The sequence below is a fragment of the Talpa occidentalis genome, unplaced genomic scaffold (assembly GCF_014898055.3).
Source record: "Talpa occidentalis isolate TD23 unplaced genomic scaffold, MPIMG_talOcc4v2.1 talOcc4.5, whole genome shotgun sequence".
Lineage (NCBI taxonomy): Eukaryota > Metazoa > Chordata > Mammalia > Eulipotyphla > Talpidae > Talpa > Talpa occidentalis.
In genome coordinates, this window is record NW_023604861.1 from 45,637,875 (window position 1) to 45,663,557 (window position 25,683).

At 41.0% G+C, this 25,683-nt stretch overlaps 1 protein-coding gene across 1 annotated transcript; it reads right to left on the reverse strand.

Annotated features, from left to right (window-relative positions):
* Positions 1–18,164: 18,164 nt before the first annotated feature.
* Positions 18,165–21,074, reverse strand: GPR12 (G protein-coupled receptor 12). Its single transcript, XM_037528648.2, has 2 exons — positions 20,880–21,074; positions 18,165–20,133 (listed from the first exon to the last, which is right to left on the reverse strand). Exon 2 carries the CDS (start codon positions 20,116–20,118, stop codon positions 19,114–19,116), a length of 1,005 nt encoding a protein of 334 aa, XP_037384545.1. The 5' UTR covers positions 20,119–20,133; positions 20,880–21,074; the 3' UTR covers positions 18,165–19,113.
* Positions 21,075–25,683: the final 4,609 nt, after the last annotated feature.

A 25,683-nucleotide genomic window follows, 5' to 3' on the forward strand; every position in this document is an offset into this window, starting at 1 on the left:
TGTCCACAGCCACTGAAGCATGAGTTCGATCCCCGGCCAGGGAGGGGACCCACATGGCGAGCAGACCTCTCCTGTCTCGCCTGCTGCTCCCCTCAGCAGTGTGTTTCAGTCAGTCTACCTGTTCTGTTCCTCACTCTGTCTCCGGTGAATCCTCTCACTTCCCACACCTCTGGCCTGTGCCCCAGTTCTTGTATGCATAAATAAATATATCTTTAAACATTTTTTTTTTAAAAAGGGCAGCAAGTGGAGTCTGCATATAATTAAAAAAAAAAAATCCTGACTCTGCTTCCTCCCTTCTGTGGGACCCTGGATGAGATAAGGAAGGCTCTGCGCTCCTTCCCAAAGCAAACCCACACTAGAAAGCATAATTAAGCAATGTTGATTTTGCTTAAGAATACACAAGGAGGTGGATAAAAAGTTTTCACCTCACTCATACCACCACAACGAGCTTAATTAAATTCCCATTAGATATTTTGGCTTTTCTCCTAAAGATGTTCTTGGTTCCCATGAATCCTCTCGTCCACCCAACCAGTAAGTGACTCCTATCCCCTCCTTCATGACACACAGCACCTCATCTTGGTCTAGATTTTTAATCTGGGTGTCCATGGGCTTCTGAAGGGGCCACCATTCACTCAGATAAAAACAACTCCTACTCTAAATAAGATTCTGCTCACAAGAGAAATAAGACCTTCCTAATTTTTATCCTTGCTTCCAACTTAAAACCAATCAGAGAAAGCCAAATATGTACCCTAACCAATCACAAAGGACGCCCTGTTCCAGTCTGTCCACCTGCAGTGTGCTCATGCCAGCAGCCTCCTGTCACGACACACCTGGGCAGCCCCTTATGTCTGGAGCTCCCCACTCCTCTGCCTGCCTTTCAGTCTCTGCTAAAAGACAAGTGATGGCAGAGAAGCAAACTCAAGACAAATGGCTTTTGCCTGGTCTCATTTGGTGGGCATTTGTTTATCTCCATATCATAGTGTTATATGTTGAGATTATTCCAAATCTTTACATGAGAGTTACCTTTTCAGCATAATGACAACTCTGTATTGCAAGTATGGAAAGAACATAGTGTATTTAGTCCTGATTCTATTGGTGGATATTTCTAGTAGCTATTTAGTTTCCATGGAAGAGTCGCTCCACCATTTTTTTAAATAATAATTGCAAACAGCACTACAATAACTCATTATACAACTTTATTTCTCACATGAAACTATCAATACAACTAGACAGGTGGACTGGGTGGTGGATTTGGACTTATTCTTTTATACAAGAGTGTTCTCTGTAGGTGGGGTTCTCTGAAATGGACTTTGAGATAGAGACTGGCATTCAGGATTTAACGGTTGGGGTGGGGGGTGCTTTTGGCAGCTGCACCTGTGAGGGAAGCAGGACAGACAGCAAAAATCTTTCAATTATCCTGAATGGAGGCCAGGGGGCTGACCCTTTATCCCATCTCCTCCACTGACCAGCCATGGCGGGGGGGAACCAGGAGGGACTTGGCTGTGGGCTGTCAGCCTTTGGGGAAAGAGCTTGGCTCTTCATGGGGGTATTGGGCAGCACCAAATACACCCACCAAGCATCAGGCTGGGAACTCACAGTTCTCTGGGCAAATAGAGACAACCAGTTACAGACAACCAAGTGTGCTGTGGTGGGGGAAGCAGGGACCAGAAGGGGAGAGACGCCATGCACACTGCGATGATAACGTGCTGTAGTAGGTCCCCACCTTCTCCATGTGAGGGCAGGGCTCTTAATGCACTGGTTCTATTCCCAGCACCCATTGTCGCGCTTGACTGGCACCCGGAGACCTTGCCATCATTTGGGAAGAAATATTTGAGAAGGATGTGGACTCGCTCCCAGCTCTGCGCTGAGAGGTATGAGAGCAGTGTATCTCAGTTCTACCCTCATGTGCTGGGGGAGTATCCTGTCTCTGTCCAGGGCACATAATAACTTAATAAAGCCTACAAGGGGCTGTTACCATTCTCATTTTACAACAGTAAGTTGTTTGAGAGGCATGTATAGATCAGATTCTGAAAGCACAGTCAAATAAATGGAACCTCTGTGAGCACCAGTTCATAAACACTAACTGAAGATGGGAGTTGAAGGTTTTAGTGCAGTGCAAAGAGTGGAAGCAGTGGGCAATGTAACAAAAGCCACCAACACGTTCAGCAACATGCAGACTCAAAATTGACCATTGGATTTAGCAACAGAAAATTCACTGGTGGTCTTAGCAGGTGCAATCAGAGAAGCAGGGTGGCGTTTCTTTGGATTCACTAAATCACTAACTCTCAGAAAGCAAAAAGCAAGTATAAAACCCCCACAGTGACTTAACTGGAGCAATCAAGTATTTATTTGCATCTTTTGAAGAACATTAAAGCAGATTCCATTCATGAACCCATCAAGACTACAGGAAAAGACTTGCCACACACCTCTACCTATCACACCTCCAGTTGGGCCCCCCCGCCACATGCTCCTTAAATCTGATCCCTCACCCACTATGCACAGAACTGTTAAGCTTCTTTCTTCTACCTCCTGCCTCTCCAGTTATGTCCCAAAGAAGAAAATCCTCTTGGCTGGGAGTTGGCAGAGGAAGAGTGAAGAGGATCACTTCTCTTTATTGAGGAGGATATGATAATCACCCCATCTCTTAGTGAGTGTTGAAAGTCTCCTCTGTACACAGCAAATCACTCTGCCCTGTATACATGGTCTTGTTTTCATTTAAGTGTGAATTCTGTCCCTCCAGAGAATTGAGAGTCATGGCCTCTGTTACAGAATTTCTGAATTACAGTACCTTCCACTAGTGTGTCCTGAGCAGATTGTTACTGACAGGAAAGTGCTAGAGCTTGAATTATTTATGCTTTTGAATTCATTTAGAACAGATTCAAGGTTATTTCCAGGATGACTGTCATCATCACTTGCAACCCAGTATGTTTTCTTATGTGAAGTTGAAACAGAAAAAGTTACAGTCTCTCCAGAGCCATGGGCTGGGCATGTGTGCCCAGGAGTGCCAGCCACCTCGAGTGCTGGGGCAGCGCTTGGTTTCTCGTTTCCTCAAGACACAGGTTAAGTAATCTATAAACTGGAGTTAATACCCACAGAGGTGATAATGTGATGCCAACATCAAAAGATTGTCATCAGGATTAAAAAAGATAATGCGCTTAAACCATTTTCATAATATTTAATGGAAAAGCCCTGTTTTAATATGCTCTTTCTTGTTTAATTTCTTATTAATACTCAGGGAAAAAAATCTTTCACATTCTTATAACCTTAAGATAGTAATTAGGTCACCAAATGGCCTCCTTTTCTTCAGGAAAAATAACCCTAATTCCTTTCATCTTTCCTCAATGACTCTGTTTCCTCAACTTTTAACCACCTTGAAACTGAATTTATTCCAGTTTGTCTGTTAGCACTTTCAAGTAAGGTGTCCGCAAATGAGAACAATGGATAATAGAACTGGATGGTGCAGAGGTGACTGGTTCTAGGTCTTTCTTCTTCTCTCCTCTCCCTGTGTTCTAGGTTGAGAGGGAGCCACCAATCACTACTACCACCTGCAAGGCCAGCCACTCACTCAATAGAGTCATGAAGATCTTTCTGTCTTCATCTCAAAAAATGTACCTAGACTAGAATTTATATTAGAATACAAATGCAACTAACATAGAATCCAAAATTATTAAGAACATGTGTGTGTATTGCTGCTAGGATTGTACATTAGTATCTGGAAGACAGATGGGAACTGTGCTACAATAATTCCTCTTCTAGCATTTTTTAAAGAAAAAATATCAGTGATGTGAACAGATGTAGGGGGATATTCCTTGAAGCATGTTTCCAGTAATAAAATTAGAAACTGTCTGGATAGTTAAAAAAAAAAAAAAGCGAATTGGTTAAATAAGCAACACAATCTCCATTTGATGTAATTCTGTGGTCATCAAAGAGTATGTGGTTAAAGGCTATGCCCGGCCAAAGCAATTTATTCATTGCACATTAAGAGACAAAGCAGCATGTTTAAAAGATTATGTTGTAAAACAGAGTGCAGGTGAAGCACTTAGCACTGGGTCTATGTTAGCTATCATCATTTTAAACAGTATGATCTGAGGCTTTAGAAAAGCATTCATAAGTAATGGAAGAAAATACATTACGACTTCAAGTGGTTATCAGTGGGGTAGAAGAATTACAAACCTATGTGTCTTCCTTTCTGGGTTTTTTTTTTTTTTTTTTTTTTTGTGATTTTTTTCCAGACTGTCTGAATGAACTAGCACTTTTACTTTAGTGCCACAAAGAGTATTGCTGGAATCTGCCAATTCCCTCATTTCTGTCACTCAGACAAAGAGACTTATAAGACACGCCAGCCATGCTCCACTTCCTATGTTTTTAGATAATCCCCCCTCCCCTCTCTAGGCTAACCTTTGGGAAATAAAGTCTGACATTTTTGGGTGGATGAGTGGATACATGCTTATGCTAACACTCAGAATTTTCATTCACAACAATAAGAACAACTCCATTTTTTGAGCCAGTAGTAGATGCTGCTGCAGATCCATGATCTCATCAGCAGCATCTCACAGATTAGGCTTTGAGAAATCAAAGGACTTGCCGGAGATGACATGGAAAGTGAGTACTGTAAGGTTTGGACAGATCTCTCAACTGCAGGCACCTAACAGCCACTGTAGTGCCAGACCTCAGGGATGTGTCTGGCAGCCACCTCAAGGATATAACTTCTCTCCCTGATGGTCTAACATATGAAAGCATGGATCGGGGGTTGGTGGCTACGGCTGTGGTGCAAAATGTTTGAAAGCAGAGATAAGAAGATTTCTCTACTGTCTCTTTCCTTCCTGCTTTGGTGGAGATGGTTGATGCTTTCTCTGAGCTAGCTGGACCCCAGTGACCACCACAGAAGTTCCTGCCTGGAAGGCCAACAGCCCTTGTAATCACTCTTGGATTTTCAGCCCAGAGAGGGGGCATGCAGGACAGCTGGCAGAGAGCCTCTTCTCAAACCACGCCTTTGTGTCTTCTAAATTTACAGAGAGAAGAAAAGGTGCAGACGTCAGACTCAGGAGAGAGCGATCCTGCACCTGCGACCTTCCCAACCCCTTGCAGGCTTTCCTTATCTGTAAGAGGAAGGAGGTGTGGAACAGTGTCTCTAAAATTTAACCCTCAGGGCCTTCCTGTTGGCACAAGGGGTTAAGCACCGCACTATGAAGCAGTTCACAGCCACTGCAGCACCAGTTCGATCCCCAGCTAGGGAGCAACCCACATGGCGCAGCAGATCTCTCCTGTCGCGCCCGCTGCTCCCCTCAGCAATGTATTTCTGTTAGTCTGCCTGTTCTGTTCCCCGCTCTGTCTCTGGTGAATCCTCTCACCCACCGCAGCTCTAGCCTGTGCCCCAGCTCTTGTACGCATAAATAAATAAATCTTTAAAAAAGGAATAAAATTTAACCCTCAAACTTGCAAGTCATGGAGAAAATCAGCGATGCCTGATGAGGCAGCATGCTGGCCCACCTAACTGTCTCAAACCAAGTCCCAGCCCAGTATTTGTCTTTTTCATCTGTCTGGGTGCCTGCCCAGGAGGCAGTGGAGCTGGCACTACAGGAACACCACTGGAACTTCTGGCACAGAGTTGCTCTATGCAGGCACACATCGTTGCTGGAAGAAGGACAAAGGGCAGTGAATTGCTGGATCTACAAGAGAGCCGTTTGCCTTGGTTTGGTTGATTCTCCTCACCCACTCTCCTCAGGTGTAATCCTGCTGAAATCCAAACATCCCCAGCATAGGCAGTGGCAGAGAGGACAGAGGGCTGCTGACTCCCGTCCAAGAGCCACAGGTAGGCCACAGGCCAGCATCAGCCTTCAAGGGAAGAAAAGAGTAAAATATGCACTTTCCTTAGAAATATTCCTAAAACAAGCTACACCCTCAAAGGCAAAATCGGAATTCATTTGGGAGGATATATGTACATCTTTTACTGTTTGAAGGGTGGATCAACCCACATAATCCTTGTTTCAGATGTTACATTGTCTAAAATTGTTTAGTTTAAGGGCCTCCCCCGGTGGCGCAGAAGTTGAGTGCTGGGTTGCAAGGCTGCCCGCAGCCTCTGCAGCGCCAGTTCAATCCCGGCCACCGGCGAGGGTCCCACAAAAAAAAAACAAAAACAAAACAACAACAACAAAAAAAAAACCCAACAACAACAAAAAAATAAAATAAAATTGTTTAGTTTAAGCAAAATCTAATCAGGCCTAAATTGAAATCTAAATTGCAAAAATCAACCCCTGCATTCTGGAAATAGGTGATTTCCTGTTTCTAAAAGAATTATTTAGATAAATTGAAAACAGTCAACAAATGCATCTACATAACATTAAGAAAGATACCATCTTCTTATGAAGCAAAATTTATTTGTCATAATACCACATATAAAATGACACAAACCTCATAGACAACTGTCTAGTTTTTAAATAAGTTATTACAACATGAACTAGAAAACTGTACATGTTCAATTCAGCAACAGAGTTACAGCATAGTGCAATTGTGATCTTTGACAAAGAATTACTTGTGCCATTTAAAAATTAAAGTGCATTAACTATCAGGCAAATCACAAGAAGCAGATTTAATCAATAATTGAGAACATTGAGAAAGAATTTAATATACTTTCAGTATTTGACATCTTAAAGAGTAGGCTTCAATTTATCACAATAAGAGGCAGTGTGGAAATTAATTACGGAATCCTCACATAATCAACCAGCGGTTTGCGGGAGCGTGGCCAGGTGGCCCCTCAGAGCTCATGCCATGCACAGCCAGGCCACGAGGCTGTTTGCTTTCACTGGAGGTGGTGCCTCCTACTGTGTGACTCTGACTCTGCAATTATCTGCTGGGATTGAAAAGAATTAAATTCACTGGGGAAAGCAAGGTCTGAAAATTACATGGAAAGAAGACTACTCTAAATTATCTTGCATTTTCCTTCTATCACTCAAGAATCAATGGGTGGAGGAGGGAAATGTGGGAAATCACATAATTTCAAAGAGAAGACTATTTTATTAAAATAAAAAAATGTATTTTTCATTTTGGATGATCTGGCAAAGGAATCTGATGGTGACTGAACGTGGGATGACTGGTCCGTTCCTCTGTCACCTGCTTCAGTGTATGCTGCCCTCGGGGGATGGAAGACACCCAATTGCTCCACTTTTATTCAGTCCTTTCTGTCTGGTCCCAGATCACCCCCTGTCCAGGAACACAGATATTTCATGACCAAAGGCACTGTTTCTAATGTTAACTTGGACATGTGAAGAATGACTGGTTTGTGACTATTAAAACCACTTTAAAATTCAAAAGTCTATTTTCACTCTTTCCCTCCGTGTGGGGTAGGTCAGGAGGGAAAATTCATGTAACGACTTATGTGTATATATATAAACATATGTATATAATGTTCTTTGAACTTTTTAAAATTGGCACAATACATTTCATTTATTTATTTTTCTAAACCACTTATTGAGATATGATTGAGATACAAAAGCTCTATATAATTAACATATAAAACTTGATAAGTTTAGAGATAAATATACATCCATGAACCCATCATCATAAACTATGCCATACATCTCTCCATTACCTGCAAAAGTTTCCCTTCATGCTCTTACTTTATTATAACCATCATCATTACACTAAACATATCATCTACTCTCTTAGCAAATTTTTAGGTACACAATACGGTATTGTCAACTAAGCCCTATGCTGTACAGTAGTTTCTTTCTCATCTGGTTTGAAACTTTGTACTTCTTGACTAACTAGCCAAGAGTAAGTGAGTTAAAATTTAAAGGCAGGAGGGGAAAAAATTACATTATTTAAAAAGAACCATCATGAATCTTGAACAGTAAAATTCTTGTCCAAGGAGAAAATTATCCAATGTTTTAGTTTCTTCAATTGAAAATCTCTACACATTAGATTTCTTTAAAAAAAGGTTATGCTATAATTCAAAGCTGCTGGGATAGTAAAGAAGACTAAGAGGCAGACATTTGATTTCTAAAACTGTTTTTCTAGTTGTTTCCATGAGAAAGTTAGACAGTGCTGCCCCTACACACAGACCGTTTTCATCATCACAGAAAATTCCATCAGACAACCCTGCTCTAGAATTTTTCTAAGTGTCCCAAATAGAAAATACAGCTGATAGCAGCTTTGAAATTAAGTAACTGTTGATACAGTTTTTAAAATAAGTAACCATTTAAATATGATAGTTCTATATTAAATATAACCAACTAAAATTATATAATCTAAATAGGCAACATTGATATTAAATACCGACATTAAAAAATAAGTCACTTATTACTAAATTGTATGCTTTTAAAAGTATAGAAAACACATTTGGAAAAGCTGAGTGTGCATTCTTGAACCTCTTGTTTTGCCCTATTCCCTCTCTTGTATTTCATATCTCTTGCAGAAAAAGCAAGATTGATTTGGTATGTTCTCAACAGTTTTGATTGCCAAAACTTAAACTAGGATAAATTATATGTGCCCACTAATCCACGCACACACACACACACACACACATCACTGAAATAAGTATACTTTCATTAGATGTTTTTTGCAGTAAGGATTATTATTCTTGGATCTCAAGTTCTCTGAATCAGCTGGTTGCTGTACTGAAATGACCTGCCAACATTTATTATTTTCAGCAAAATAATTTATCAAATATAATATATGGATGATCTTCTTAAAAGGTTTTTAAGCTTGACTGTAAAATAAGCAGTCTATCCTTTTCTCCCTCATTAGAAGAAAGCAATTTTCCTATTTTAAAGGACAATTCATTTTCTTGATTATTTTAAGAGTTTTCTCAGGTCACTTGTAATTCTGCAATTTGAATGTCTTCTATGATTTCGTTGAAAAAATTATTGAGAGGGAGGGAAGCACAATGGACTTTGGTGGTGGACTATTGTTGACTGGTGGTAGGTATACTACGGTGGTGATGCCTGATTCAGGGGGAATCCTAAGTTACCTCAATTAAAAAATTAAATAAATAAATTTAAACTTAAAAATAAAAAAAAATTTACTGAGACTCATGAAATCCTCTTGTATTTAAAAGACCAAGGCCCCACTGGTCCAGAGCCATAGGGTGGAAGTAGGTTGGGGGATGGAGCCATCCTCTGGCCAAACATTTACTGCAGTTCATATGAGCTATCTTCAGGTGTTGAGATTTTAAGATTTCAAGCACCCTCCTTCCAATACATGGAAGAAAATAGTTTTGTATTTAGAGTTGTTGCAACCAAGAAAAGCTAGGATTCCCTGTCTTCTGGCATTGCTCTCGATATCACATCAAGGTTGGACCCTTAGGTTAATTCTCAAGAGAGAAGGGAGAGTGTAGAGAGTGTTTGCAGAGCTGAACATATCTGCCACTTAGCAGCTGGAAGAACTTGGGTTCCTTATTCAGTCTCTCAGTCCTAAATTTCTTTACCTATAAGTGAACATAATATATGTGTCACTGGCTTACTATAAAGAATGAAAGAGTAATTTATATATATATATATATATATATATATATATATACACACACACACACACATATATGGGGGGGTGGTACAGTGCTTGGAACAGCCATCACCTATTAAACCTTGCCATTTGTGATCACTTTTAATAATAGTTGTATCATTATTATTTCCAGAAGTCTGTCACCTACCATGTATGGGATTTCCCTGCCCCATCTCAAAAAATCCAGAAAAATACATTTATAACTTCTCACACTAGCTACACACTGTTTTGTCAGGCAGGACAAAAACAGATCCTGGACCTTGGCATGGCCTTCTTTGAAGCTTATTATTCTGCAGTGACCAAGAATCAAGTCACTAGTGTCAAATTCTGTACTGCTATTTTGGGCTTAATGTAAACACCACACAATCTGTACTGAAAATGCAATGACTTCTGAAATGCAGTGTTGCTTATTAAGCCAATAAATTGCGGAGCATTTTGGCCCACAAACAGTGAAGCTGCACAGTGTATAAAGCACAGAGATTTGGGGACACAGAAGGACAAGAGGATTTGCTCTCAATCTGCATGTGTAGACCACCCCCCTTTTAAAAATGGGCTAGAATATGTGTTTTTGAATACTTTCTCTGAGAATGTGAAGAATGAGTAAGTCAATGTCAGGGAAGCCCTTAGAATGCTGCTTACAACAGAGTTCAGAAAATGTTAACCCTTAACAGCAATAATCTGCTCAAATTATCGCTGTTCTAACAGTCAGTAGTAACAGCAAATTATTCAATTTGGGGAGGGAACACTTAGGCAAAGATTTTAAGATTTCAAGCTTTCCTTACCAATGAAAACCTGCCACAGCATAAAGTTCTGGAGGAGGAATCACTATCCTGGATTCACATTCTGGATCTGCTGCTTCTGAACCAATGGCCTTAGAAAGTCAGCTTGGTCCTAAGTGAGTTGCTTACAATGTCCTTTCCAGCTTGAGTGTGGACTCTAAACTCCCAAGACATCTAAAGTATCTTTGTAAAGTGCTTTTTAAAATCAATGTTATATTTTATGTTTGAAAAGTCAGCATGAAATTTAGCTGATTTTTAAGTGAATAAATATTTCTAAGGAATTTTTATTCATGCAATAGATATGCATGTCGATACAAATGCAAATGTGGTCACAAAGCTCTTTATTTGAACCCACACTTTGGTGGTGGATTTCAATAAACATGAAACTTGCATTTATAAATTTTACAAAGAACCTAAATGTGGGCTTTAGTGCTTATGTTGACATTCATTCAAAAGCAGTTTTCAGAATGTTTTTAAACAATTGGAAATGTGGGCTTCTAAGTGATTGAATTAAAGTTCAAACGAATTTTCAGGTGAAATCAATTTCAGGCAGAAACCAATTTTGACTACATCCCAGAAACACTGTTCAGGCACTTAGTGTTCTTGGTGCATCTGTGCCACAACTCTGACCCTGAGCCTAGGCGGCCTTCTCCTCACCTTCTTATGGCAAGGCCACCCTTTAGTAATTGTGCATTTCTCAGCAGGTTCTGCTTGTCTCTAAGTATTCACAGTGCCTAGCACAATGGCCTGCATAAAGGTTGTGAGATTTTAGGCAAGTCACTTAACCTTTCTGTGCACTAGCTTCCTTCTTAGTCTTAGAGAATACTAATAAGTACCCCAAAGCATTGTTAAAAAAATTATAAGAGTTAATGTGTGTAAAGTTTTTATTTTGGTGCCAACATCACTAAATAGTGGAAGTTGTATTTGTAATAGTATTAATAAAGGTGGTCTAGGGGTTAAGTTTCAGTGCTATCACCACAATGGCCCACCACGATGGCCTGAGTTCTATCCCCAGCCAGGGAGCTAACCCACATGGCGCAGCAAACCTATCCTGTCTTACTGCTACTACCCTTAGCAGTGTATTTCAGTAAATCTGCTTGTTCTGCTCTCCACTCTGTCTCTGGTGAATCCTCTCTGGCCTACACCCTAGTTCTTCTACACATACACACACACACACACACACACACACATTTGAAAAATAGCATTAATAAAAATACTAATAGAAAGTAACATTTACAAGGTATATACCAAGAGCAATATTAAACCCTTCATATGTCATATTTTGTCTAGCACTGGGAGCTAAGTCTTTGTATTATATTCATTTTATAGAAGCAGGGTACTGAGATTCACAGAAATTAAATAATGTGCTCAGAACACAGCAACAGGAAGAGAAGGGACATGGAACCTGCAGCCTGTGTCCAGAGCCCCTGTTCCTAAGCACTTTATTTATGGAGACTATGTAACTATTGGTTTAAGTCTTTACTTCTGATAATTATACATCTATTTTCACTTCAACGAAATGACATTTTTTGTTAGTGTTGTGCTAATGTAAGCCATATCACTCTGTCAGTTCTGCAGGTAGAGATGGGTTCCCTGAAATCATTAGGTTTTCTTTTGTGAACCCCTTCAACCACGTGGGTCCTCTCCTGGAGTAGATCAATGAGTCACCTCGTAACTAGAAAAACAAAGTCAGAAAAGTGGAAGAAACTATCTTCACGCTAACAGTAAGGTGGGTAGAGAAAATAAGCTTTGAAATACACTTTGAAATATGTAGGAACCACTCTCAGGACTTGTCAACTGTTTCAGGATGGAAAAAACACCATCTGCAGAGTAAAAAGAAAAACCCAAAATAGCCTGCCCCAAAGGCCAGCCAGCTCTGCTTTTCACTCTGTAACTGGTTTGCTTGCATTCCGTTTGTTGGGTGGAAGCCCTTGTCCCTGTGATAAACTTTACATGAGATGAAAACATTTGTGGGGAGCAAGATCCCTTTGCTGAATTTGCTGCTTCTTACATTGGATCCTGAACTAACAGAAAAGTATTTTAAATACTAAACTTTTTTGCATATTTAAAATAGGATCTGTTCTCATAACTTTAAACATTCAAAAAGAAAGTGACCAAATCAAGTAAGTGATTAGCAAAGATCATGAGTACCAAGAAAATGTCATCATTCTCTGCCTCGCATCTGCATAGGCAGCTCAGTTCTACCATCAAGATGGCCCCTAGAATCCACAAAAGTGCTGTGAAAATCCGCTCATTGCTCTTACTTACTTTCTCTGGATTATAAATCACAGGATTAGGAGGTTAGAGTAAGGGTGAGATGTCACCCAACCTGGATTCTTGCCTATGAAATGCCACAGAATTAGCCTGAAGGTCAGACACACAATCAGCCACCCCAAAGTGGCTGGACTTTTGTTCTCTGGACTTTCCCACTGATTACTGATGTGGGGATTGGAGAATGAAGGTGGAAGTATGTACTGTGAGGGAAAGACTTTGGCCATGCATGTGTGCACATGTGTGTGTGCATGCACATGTGCACACAAATCACACACTGGAGGCGATGGACACAGACCTGTTCTGCACTGTTGGATGGCTGAACCAACTGTGGAATATTCTCAACAGTATATAGATAGGACCTGAATAGGAAAAAGAGCATATCAGCCTCCATGATGCCAAAAGAGAGGTCTGATTGGATTTTCTCACTCCCACTGAACATCTTTCTATCAATTAAGTTGTCATCCACCCTGTCATATGCCATTTCACTGTCAGCCACCATGACCTTGGTGGTAGATGACAGCAGAAAGGTCTGAGTGAAAGAGACAGAAGATCAGTTAAGATTGACAAATTAGAAAAAACCTCAAAGGCAGCTACAAGTGCCAAGCAATCGGAGCAAGATAACACACGACAAACTAGAGCATCAATAATGGCACAATGAAGTCTGCCTGGCACAGAGAACAGAAGAGGCCCAGACACCCAGTCACCTGAGATAGTAATGTGGCCAGTTATGTTACTAGAGTGTCTGGCTTAGCCAGAGCTGTAGGCCATGGTTCTCAAACTCAAGCACATGTCAGATTGTTCTGCAGGGCTTGATAAAACTCAAGGCTTGATAAAACTCAAAACTTGGTAAGACTCTGGGGCCTTACACCTTGAGTTTTTGAGTTGGTAGTTCAGGGTAATGCCTGAGAATCACATTGCTAACACATTCCCAGTAGATATTGATGCGCTGAGTGGGGCCTACACATGCAGGCCACTGCTACATGGAAACTGAAGCAGAGAATGATCAATCGCTCTGCTCTAGGTAGCTTAACATTTAATGGGTTCCTCTGCTCCAGTTTTGATTACAAGATTTGAAGAGGGATGCAGATAAATGGTAGATGATGTGGGAAAAAAGATCAGGAAAATGATCAAATGGATGTAAATTAAAATAAAATAGAAATTTTATAAGTAATTGGGATTATTTTATTTGAAGAAGAAAATAATATTGTTTAATAGGTATTTTCAATGCATCAATATTGGCTATGACTAGGTTGTCCTCTATATCCTCAGGGAACAGGTAAAGATGAATGAAATTACAATGTACTAAGAAATACTGAAATTAGGCATAGGAAAACACTGCTAAACTTTCATGAAAACGTGGAAATCTAGCTTTCAAAGATATCTTGACTTAGATGATTTTGATTCAATATTCAAAGTGTACTGATGGGTGAGAAATTGGGGGTGGGGGGAGACAAAAAAAGAGAAATGTAAATCCAAGCCTTTTAGAGAACTGCACTGAAATGCCATTTTATCTTTTAAATATTCTACTTGTAATAATCCATTTAAATAGTCAACTACCAGGAAAATCTCTCCCACACTGAATATTTTCATTTCTGTCTCAAACTTACTTTCAATAGAAAGTGTGTTCACTGGTGGTTGATATTTGCATTTTTGTGATTAAAACATCCTTAGGTTTCTTCAGCAAATATTTTATACTATGCAGGTACTTAAATTATATATTAAAATCCACCTCAGTTATATACTTTAACATAACTTCTATTGGATAAAAAATTGTTCTTACCTCCATGGGCAGAAAGGAAGAACAGTTGATATAATGGTCTTTGTAACTATTACTATCAATAGTACTTTAATGCTAGAAACTAACAAATAATTATAGGTAAATGTCAAAATAAAAGTGAGATTTTAAAATTTTCTCTAATATACCTAACTAAAAATGATACCAATTGAATTTTAGAAAGAAGAGAAGAAAAGTGTGCCTCTCAGTTATCCAAGCACATGGAGTCCCCCAAAGCACAAAACACATGTGTCAGAGAGGAAATTATCCTTGCAGACCATGGACAGAAAGTTTCTGTGGCTAAACAAACTCCTACAGCCATATACAAAGACATTGCATATATGTAATGTTTCTGAAAGAATTACCTTAAGATAATAATAACTAGTATTTAAAAGTGAGAATATTAACATGGAAAAATAAGATTAAAGATGTTTCTGGGCCTCCCCTGGTGATGCAGTGGTTGAGTGCTGGGCTGCGAAACTGCCCTTAGCCTCTGAAGCGCCGGTTCAATCCCTGACCACTGGGCGAGGGTCCCACATGGCGCGCAGACCTCTCCTGCCGCCAGCTGCTCCCCTTAGCAGTGTATTTTGTCGGTCTGCCTGTTCTGTTCCCCACTCTGGCTCTGGCGAATTCTCTCACCCTCCCGCACTTCTGACTGTACCCAGTGCTTGTATAGATAATCTTTAAAAAAAATTTAAAAAATAAAAAAAAAGATTAAAGATGTTTCCTCTGTACTGAGACATTCTAAGAAAGTCTAGGAAAAATTCAAAGTTCATATTCATTGAACCAGGCTAGTTACCTACTAACTTCTGAACAAAAATAAACACTTAAAATACATATTTAAAATGTAACATATATATGTGTGTGTGCATATATATGTATGTATGTATGTATAAGGTGTTTATTCTTGTCAGAAGTTAATAGGTTTTATATCTATATGTACAGATTTTAAAAATGCTGAAGGTGTGACAAATGTCTTGCAACTCAGCATTGTCTGTAACATCAGCATCATCTAGGGCTTGTTAGAAATTCAGCAATGCCTCAGACCTATTTAAGCAGAATCTGCCTTTTAATAAGATTCTTAGGTGATTTATATGTCCTTCAAATATTTAAGGTTTGAGGATCACTAGTCAAAATTACCAGTATTTTTTTTCTGCATTGTTTGCTAGAGGACAGTAGATGTATCTACTAATCAAAACCATGTTTTTACATTCTTGATGTATATAAAGTATATTTGATGATTCTAAAAGCCTTAAGTAGATTTTGAGTTTCTTATCAGATACTAAAACCATCCAATAATTGCTAAAAGTTTTTAAGAGGACAAGAAGGCAAACTACTCCCTTATTATACCAAACATATAAACAAGATGGAAACATAAAACAGTGTTCAATATAACACCATAGTTGTCATTTTTTCAATATGTATTTTAATCTGAAATGGTAAGTAATCCTGATTTCATACAGTGTATGCATGAAAATTAAGTCCATTATTATTTTAATAATGGATTAAATATTAAAGGTTAAGAAATCTCCAAATACTTTTACTGGCACTAAACAACTATTTCTCATCTGCTCTTTAACTTCTTTAAATCCTGCTTTATATTCTGGGGGACTCTCAGCCTATAGGGCACACTAAGTCAACTGAGGAATTCTCCTTCCTGAACTTGACTTTACTGATTTATTTTGACTTTTCAACTCAGGCTTCCTGGGGAAGATGGGTTGTCTCTCCTCCACCTTGTTCCACCTCCAGGTAGCAGGAAGACAGTGTCCTTGACAGTCAAGAAACAAACTCCACTGATACTAAGAAAGAGCCAAAGGGACAAAGGGAAGCAAATGTCTGGATAGCCACAGCCTGGATGTTTATAGCCCCGCTTAAGAATTTTGCTCAGGTAACTGAATTGTCCTAGTTAGGAGCATAACTGTTTCTACTGGGAATGATATAAAGCTGTGGTTATTAAAACATTTAATCACATGAAATAGGCCTACCTGCTACCTTAGCACTGTCAGAAATATGACTGCTTCCCATGATGCACTTAATTCTATTGCCACATTGATGTTATTGAATATGTATGTGTATATAAGGATACACACTTACTCAAACATATATACATATATATATATATATATATCAAAATATGTGCTCATTTCTTAACTCCACAGAAACAAAGTTTATAGAAAACTACAAAAACATCCCCAAATCTTCACAATTTTAAATAAACAGTAGAGACATGTTACAGTTGAACAGAAAAATCTCTAAGCTGAAATCAGATGTTTTCAAAACAGGGGTCAAAGCAACCATTTAATAGTATTCATAAGACAATTATACACCACACTGATGTTAGTGTATAATGTGAAGTCTAAGACAATAAATGAAGGAAAAGCTCTGTATGATGAGCGTGCCCTCATCTCTCTGCACTGACATGGTACAGTATGTGTCAGGAGGTTGACCTTGGTTCCGAAGTAGGGGAATGCTTTGTGAAGAACAACACAGTAAGAAAGACCTATTTCACAGACGACAGCGTGGATTGTAACATCACATGTAATTTTAAGCAGGAAGTTTGATGTCTTAATTGTAGAACTAAAACTTCATGACAGTCACATACTGGAAATTATTTCCCCTGGCCCTCATAGTCAATGAGGGATAATAGGTATTGTAGCATGGTGCAGGGAAAGGAAAAGGTAGACTCTGAAAACTGGGGCTCACTATACATATGATTATCATAAAAATTCTTACTAATAGAGATAAGCAAATGGGAACCACCATCTCTACAAAGATATCATTTATTGCTTTAAAACCTCATTATGGAAAATTCCCAGCCCAGGCTATGTCAAAACCAACTTATCTTAGTCATTTCCCATATGGAGATGCTATTAACTTTTAAGTGGTTAAAAATGAATCGACTCATCATATTCAGTCTACCATTCCATCATATGTCGAAGAAAGTTTTTAAAGGCATCAACTTGATTAGATTGATCATAGAATGACAGCTATTGAAAATTTTTTCCCACCTCTGAAATATTTTAATCACTCTTCTGCTTCTATAAATAACCTAAGGGAGAAGACACAAGTTCAAGTATAGGATTTAGTCACACTTGTGCTAAGAAGGGGCTTTGGAGAGACGGCGTTCGCAAGCAAGCTGCCAGAGTGGTCCTGAGACCACCATGGGCATAACATTTGGGACAGACAATGAGGTTAATTTATTACAAATAATTTCTCCAAGGATCCTGAAATACTGGTCTCCCTACTCTCTGAATGAGCTAAGTTGATAAGCTGCCCAGAAATTCTTCCACCGTTTGTGCAGATATAGCTATAAATCCATTACAAGTGGAAGGGTGGTGTCAGCATCCAGAATACCTGTCTATGCTAACAGAAGTGATGCTCAGATACAATAACCTATAATATGTTTAAAATTAATTATTCTGTGTCATTTCCTGAATAAACCTTTGCTCTCTGAAAATAAGCAATATAGTTTTATTGTATTTAAGTTGCTTTTTGGTGAAAAGAAGGAAAAGGAGTACAAACTTAACTTCTCATGAATAGCCACATGGTCATTTCACTTGTGAACTTAAATGTACAACATATAAATCATGGCCAGGGGTGTGTTTTATGTACTCACAAACAAACTTAATCTTTAAAATAGAAGACCGCCTGTTTCGAATGCATTTTGCACCATAGATGATATAAGCCAGAAACACTTGGTCTACAATATTTACTTGTACTTGTCTCAATCAAGAATAACTATTAATATACTCTCAGATATAGAGATACAGAAACTGTTTTGCATATTTTATGAGAGCTTTATACTGATTTATTTTTCAGAATATATTAAAATAAATTTAGTCTACTGTTAATAGATACAGTTTTTCCTTTGTTTCTTGAAAACATTCAGCCTGTAGCTTAAGAAATCACAATCATGGAGCTAATCAAGCCTACTTCATATCTAAATCAAAACAAAATTTATAATTCATTTTAGAAGGACATATTGAAAATCGATATTGAAAAATGACTGATTTGATTCTGGATTTACATGGCAACATTGAAACTAGTGGTCTAAATAAGACAGAAAGAATTACATCATTCATAGAAACACTAAAGTAATTCTTGTGAAGATTAATTGCTGAAAGTAAAGAAAGAATGAGTAAGAATGAGTTTAGGGATTCATGTTGATAAATTATTACTGAGTTCATGTTAATAAAATCAGGTCCCATTGAAACATAATCATGTAAACTATTTTCATTGGCTTAAAAGAGATTGTATTCTGTTAGACATATGCAGCATTGAAAACCTACCTTAACATTTTTTTTAAATGTCTGGAAAAGTAATTTCTCCTCCTTTTTCCCCAACAACTCAGTTTTATTTTAAAGTTCAGGTATAAAACTCCCGGACTAGCTTACTTTTTAATAACACCATGACCATGTCCTATTCTTTCCCTTCCCACCACCACCAATCTTCCAAACAAAACAGAAAACAAAATTCTGCCTCCAAGTAAACTATGAAAAATACCCAAACCCAACCCTGGAATAAAACAAAATGATAATGAGCAAAGAATTTAACAATCTTTTAAAAGGTTGAAAACACTGGTTATGTTACTTTCACTTCAATCACTTAACTCATCTAAATGAATGCTTCATGGATGCTGAATGCTTCTTGGATGCTAAGTGCTCCGTGGCTCCAGAGAGAATCCAATAGAAAGAATTTAAGTAAAGCATCTCAACTATTTTGCCAGGTAGTGGAAGAGCTTGGTAAATGCAGAAATTAGCGTGCATCCTCCTCTTAAGTGGCCAACTGCTACACATCGCTGGGTGACCGTGCTCTCTGGGAGAGACTGGATGGGATGCAGCCGCAGCAAATGAGGCAGAGGGCTTTCTGGATCTCTTGGTTTCTGAAAGCATAGATGACAGGGTTGATAATGGAATTGTAGGTGGCCGGCAGGAGGGTGGCGTAGGTGTAGATGGAGGGGTAAGTGTAATCAGCTATCAAGGAATAGAGGGTAAAAGGCATCCAGCAAGCAGCAAAGGTCCCCAGGATGATAGCCAGGGTCGAGACCCCTTTCCGGGTGGTCACGTAGTGTGAGGTGGCCAGGAAGTGGTGCTGCAGGGCTATCTGATGGGCGTGCCTCATGACTATCTTACAGATCTGGATGTAGAGTTGAAGCATGAGCGCAAACATGAAGAGGAAGGAGACGGACAGGATGGCTGCGTTGTTCTTGGTAAGAGGTCTGACCACGCTGCAAGTGGACTCGTCTCTGAGGCAGTTCCAGCCCATGACGGGCAGCAGTCCGAGACAGATGGAGGTCCCCCAGAGCATGATGAGCATGACATAGGTAAAAGTGACCGTCCTCTCGGAATGGTATGTCAGAGCATAATACAGTGAGAGGTAACGGTCGACAGTGATAGCCAACAAGCTGCAGACCGAGGCAGAGAAAGAGGCGACAATGAGGCCAATCGTGACCAGCTTGGTGGCTTCTGACTGAAGCAGGTAGGCAAAAACAAAATTGATGATGAGTCCAATGCCGGCCAGCAGGTCCGCTAGAGCCAAACTGCCAATCAGCAGGAACATGGGCGCTCGCAGGCTGGGGTTATGGAATATGATAAGGACCACAATGGCATTTTCACAGGAGATGAGGGTTCCTGAAGTGCACAGGACAATATCCCAGGGGTTGACAGTGAGCTCTGGCTCTGGTTCTGTAACTGGAACCTGGGAGGAGTCAGTGGCCGAGATGTTCTCCGCAGCAACGGCATCTAAATAATCCCGAGGCAGCCCGCTTAAATTGACCTTCAGGTCTTCATTCATTTTAACCCCTGTCCTCTTCAACGAAAAGACAGGCTTTTTAATGTTTAGACACAGCAGGATGACATTTCAAGATCATGCAAAAAGGAAAAAAAAGAAAAGAAACGAGCACAAACAGAAAGCCAGCTCCTACTCAGTTACTATCAAATGCCACGCGCCTCGTGAATTATAAACTGTTTTGAAATAAAACAAAACCTAAAGTCTCCGTGGTTTAAAACCCACAACAACAACAAAATGCCGTTTGGCACTGAGGAAAACACAGGATGCGACTTGGAAACACCAGCGTAAGGGAGGCAGGCACACACGGAATCGCGGCGGTGTTTGCTAAAGTGCTGGAAATACACATCTGAAAATCACATCTTGCATGCTGAAGACGCACAACTGTTTGACATCTGGGCTGCTGCCGAGAAAACCACGCCGCAGCGACAAGTCGCAAGCCAGGGGCCGCCATCCTCGATGGAATATTTAAATCTCCCAATTCCATCGAACTCCCACCCACCAAAAAAACCTTTCGCGCGCGTGCACACACTTACACACACCCCCAGTCAGAACAAAGAGGGGTCCCACACTTCCCCCGTGTGTATGGGGCAGTGGGGCAGGGCCACAAAAGGCAGGTGTTTGGAATGGAGGTGTGGAGACAGACAGACAGATGCCCATGCACGGCCGCTGCTCCCCTGGCGGCGGGGGTGCGCGGCGGACGCGGGGGAGACAGACAGGGCGCGGGATAGGCGGCCCCGCGGGGGCGGGGATCATCGGGGGGTCACCTTGGCGCGCCCAGGCTGAGGGGGCTCCTCCCGTGCTTCCGCGGCGCGTGGTCTACTCCTGTCGCCTGTCGGCTCGGGAGCGGCACGCGCGGCGGCAAGAGGCGGCGGCCGCGCACCGGAGTCGGCGGGAGGGCGCGGGGCGCGCGCTCGGGGCCAGGTGAGGGGCGGCCGCAGGTAAACGGCGGGCTCCACGCGCGCGCCGGCTTTCCGCCGCCGCGCGCCAGCCTGGCCGCCCGGCCTTCCACGTTCCCAGCACGGGCGCGCCCCCGTCCACGAGCGCGCCCGCGCGCGGGAGCCCCGGGAGGCCGGCGCGCGCCCCCACAGGTTGGGATTGCGCGGCAGCGCGCGGACAGCAGAGGGCGGACCCCGCCAGGTGAAAGCTCCGGGCCGCGCTCTGGGTGGGAGAGAGAACCTGGGGGCCCAGAGTGGCACTGGCACTGGCACCCTCCCTGCCTGCTGTCCTTCGTCCCACCCCAGCTGGCTGTCCATGGCTTGCACCTGGGCCGGGGCAAGGGAGCACGGCCTGAGAGCCCCGTGACCTATTTTGTTCCTGAGGATTTTCCAAGTGCCTGGGGAGTCCCAGACTCCAGCGGCCCGCTTTTCAGGGCCTTTCCCTTAAGGGCTACATTCCCGTTCAAAAGAATAGGTTAGGGTGGTTTTGGGGAGTAGCAGCAGGGATGAGCGGGATGAGCAGCTTAGAGAAGCAGATCATTAATGCTAGCCAGATACTTGAGAATTGTTGTTGGCCACAATGCATCCCTCCCCAAAGAGGCTTCCTTCTCTGGGTGTGTCCTGTATGGGCTTCATTATTATTGTTGTGCGGGGGCATTTGCTTAACAGGATATGTGGTGCTGCTGTGCACATCATCATTATCAAATTGCCCTTATTAAGTGCTCCTTGAGCTGGTTTTCAAATGGAAATCATTTACTGAGTTCCAGCGGAAGTTTCCTGCAGATGCTGGCCCAAACCCAAATCAATGAGGTACTGTAGCCGTAATGTTGACATATTTTTCCATTTTAACACATCAGTAGGTTCTAAGATTAATAACTTGATAGCCACCTGCTTTAATAAACCCTTGTCTCCTCTGGATAAAAAACAAAAACAAAACAAAACAAACAAACGAACAACAACAACAACAAAATACAGAGCACCTGGTTGAGCTTAGGTTTAAAGATGACCTCACAGTATGAAGACGAGAGAAGTCTTACTGTTCTGGTCTTTTCCTGTCAGGCTTGAAGGTTTTTCCAAGTGCCTTTCTCTATAATGGCAGAAGGGCTCCCATATGTACAGAGTCTGCAGGAACTCCTTCCTATAGAGGCATCAGCCTCTGGCCACCCTACCTCCCACTGGTACTCACTGTAATTCCTAACCCCAACCCTGCAGGCTCACCCACCTCTGACTTCCAGTTCTCCCATCAATCAGCCCCCACCTCTACAACATCCCTCTAGTTCTCCCTGCTGATCAGTGCTCAACCACAAACCAGCAGAGCTGTAATGAGTCCAGATTCTGCATTTGCAACCTTCTTTCCCAGTGGTGCTGACACTGCTGGTCTATGGAACACACCGAGAAGCAAGGTTCTATGGAATTTTAAGAATTGCTTCTACCTGGTGGGGAAACCAGACACCTGCACTTTCCAAGAACCATGCTCAGGACTGGGTATGCAAATTCAGATAGATGTGGCCTCTCTACTTAGAGGCATGCACACGTCTACACATAAAAAGCAAGAGTAATACAGGCCCCCAAATGCTGTAATGAAAGGGTGTGCTTCTCTCTTTCAATTTCTGTGATGAATCAAAGCCTTTTTAGCATAAAGAAATGTGAAAAAATAGTCTTTTAAACTTCAGATAGCACAGTTTCAGCAAGATCAAGTTCAAACTACTGTCAAAAAATTAGGTGCATTGGCAGAGCAGTTTAGGGAAAGCAAATGCATGTCACTAGCTCAGTACTGTTCTAGATAAGAACACTGAAACTTGCCTGACCTAAAGCACTCACAGTATTGCAGTGCATTTACTCTCTAATGTGTTTGGAAAATAAGAAAAAAGAAAGACCTGAGGAAGGGAAAAGATATTGAGATGGAAGGCAGAGGTATGCATCTTTTTTTCTTTAAGATTTATTTATTTATGCATATGAGAAGGGTGAGACAGGAGAGGCCTGCTGCACCATGTGGGTAGCTCCCTGACTGGCCAGGGATCGAACTCGTGCTGCAGGGGCTGAGGACAGCTTCACAGTGTTGTGCTTAACTCCTTGCACCACCAGGGAGGCATGCATCTTTTTGCAGTGAAACCAGGGAAGAGTCAAAGGAATAAACAGGAAATTTACGCCTGGAGCTTGCATAGGGTTGACCCACAGGGCCCAGGAGATACACCAGTGTGAACATGCAGCTCCTGTCTTCACAGTTCTGCGCAGCCACCCTTTCCCCTTGAATGATTACTTGTAAGAAAAAGAGTATAAATTTTATGGTACTCCTACTTCTGTGTTTATTGATGTATTTGTTAGGACTTTTGTTGCCAAGAGGCAGGAATCCAATTCAAACTAGCTAAGAAAAATGGATTTTGTGGTCTAGCATGGCTGGGAAAGATCCTGGCATGGTTCGTGGAGAAGCTGCAGGGACCGAATTTGGCTGAGGCTCTCAGCCAGTCCTGGCTCCTGACTCATTTCTTTGCTTCCCTATGTCTGCCACCCTCAGACTGCCCTTTCCTGGACACACATATCCCCAGACAGCCCTGGGCCTGAAACCATCTTCATCGCCTGGGAGAGGAGTGCCCCCAGAGAAGCTGAGCTGGTGTGAACCCAGCTCTGAACTAACTGTGTGCTGATGAAACGGGATGAATTAAATGGCACAGAGCTGGATCATGGAGTGAGGAATCTTTAAGTGAGTATCCATTTGAACTTTGCTAGACAAAAAGTGAGGTGGGACCCCAGGCAGTGAGATACTGGATGGCCTTTGAAGGGTGAACTCCGTGCGCAGATCAGAGGTTTTGCATGGCCTCCAGTAATGAGGGTCATAAAGTAGCTGTCTGCAAGGCTGCCTTTCCAATTTATTCACCATCCATCATAGAACCCCGAAGTAGATGCCCTCTGAATGTGACCTTTACTGCCCTTTTATTGCTAATCTTTTTTAAAAAATAATTTATAAACCTTCAAGCACAGTCTGGATTTTCTCACCATATAGTTTCATTTATTGCTTTTGTGTGAGAAAGACTCTGTGCAGATCTCAATTATGCAAAATGTATTTACCAACTACAATCTTGTGCCCATGTTTATTAGCCTTTGCAATTGAGTTTGTTAATCATGGAAGGGGAACAAGTCATAACCAAACCAGTAATATGGGGAGTCCATGATGTCTTTGTTGAATTGTTTCTAGTTACTTTTCTGCTTGTGTTAATAATCACTAATCAATTTCTATGTTTGATTAATGGTGTCCTAATCCAAACCAGACTGACCATGATTTATTTTGCCTAGCCCAGGGTCTATATCACACCGGAGATTAGAATATGACTGAAAATTAAAGTTTAATATTTACTTATTTATTCACCTTAGAGTAAATTTATTGCATTATAACTGACATACAGAAAGTACACACTCCCAATATGACCGTATGATGAAGAGATACCAAGTGACTATACCCATGTCACCACTATCCATCTTAAGAAATAGAACATTACCAACACCTCAAAGCCTTCCTCTTGTCCCTCCCAGTTCTTAACCCCACTAGGGATAAGAAATGATTTCCTATATTCCCACACCATAGGTTACATTTTTCTGTTTTCAGATTTTGCATAATTAAGATCATAGAACCTGTATACTTCTGTAACTGACATCTTTCACTTAAAATTATGTCTGTGAGGGCCTCCCTGGTGATGCAAGGGATTAAGACACAACCTATGAAGCTATCCACAGCCACTGCAGCATGAGTCAATCCCTGGCCAGGGAGCTACCCACATGGCACAGCAGACCTCTCCTCACTTGCCTGCTGCTCCCCTCAGCAGTGTATTTCAGTTGATCTGCCTGTTCTGCTCCCCACTCTGTCTCTGGTGAATCCTCTCAACCCCCACACCTCTGGCCTGTACCCCAGTTCTTGTATGCATAAATAAATCTTTAAAAAAATTATGTCTATGAGATTCATTTATTTGCTGCATAGAGCACTCATTTATTCTTTTTCAATGCTGTGTATTTATTCTTTTTTGATGCATTTATTCTTATAATATGGCACAGTTTTAAATCCATTCTGCCATTAATCAACGTCAGGTTGTTCTTTGGTTTGGGCTATTGTGAATAAAACCACTACGAACACCCCTCTATATATCATGTGATGCACAAAGTATGTATTTCTGTTTGAAGTTTCTGAAGATGGAAGAATTGCTGGATCAAGTACACTTTAGTATTTAAATAAAACCTGGCTGCTACTTAAGGTCAGTGAGGGCTAACGAAAAGTGGTGGCACATCTTCCCCCACCCTCTTTACAAGTTCCTTCCCACTTCCCATTTTTATAGAGGAGGAACATATTTTCTGGGATTATCAAAGAGATAAAGAAAGATAGGAAGCAATGTTTAGTCTGAGACTCTGTGAGAAAGGAGAGCTCTTATCAGTGCTAACATTGCCTCATTCCTATATATATATATTTATATTTTAAAACTTGTATTAATTTAAAAAAGCCTTTCTAGTTATAAAGTAAACGCCTTTATAATTTATAAAGTAAATATATATCCATTGTAGAAATCCTGGAGCTTGAAACTAAAATTCAGAAGTAAAATTTCTTGTACTCTCACTTCCAGACAAAGCCACTGGGAACTTTTTTGTTAAG

Bases quoted from the DNA above. Each gene is read 5' to 3' on its own strand.
- GPR12 (XM_037528648.2), bottom strand. From the start codon at position 20,118: ATGAATGAAGACCTGAAGGTCAATTTAAGCGGGCTGCCTCGGGATTAT.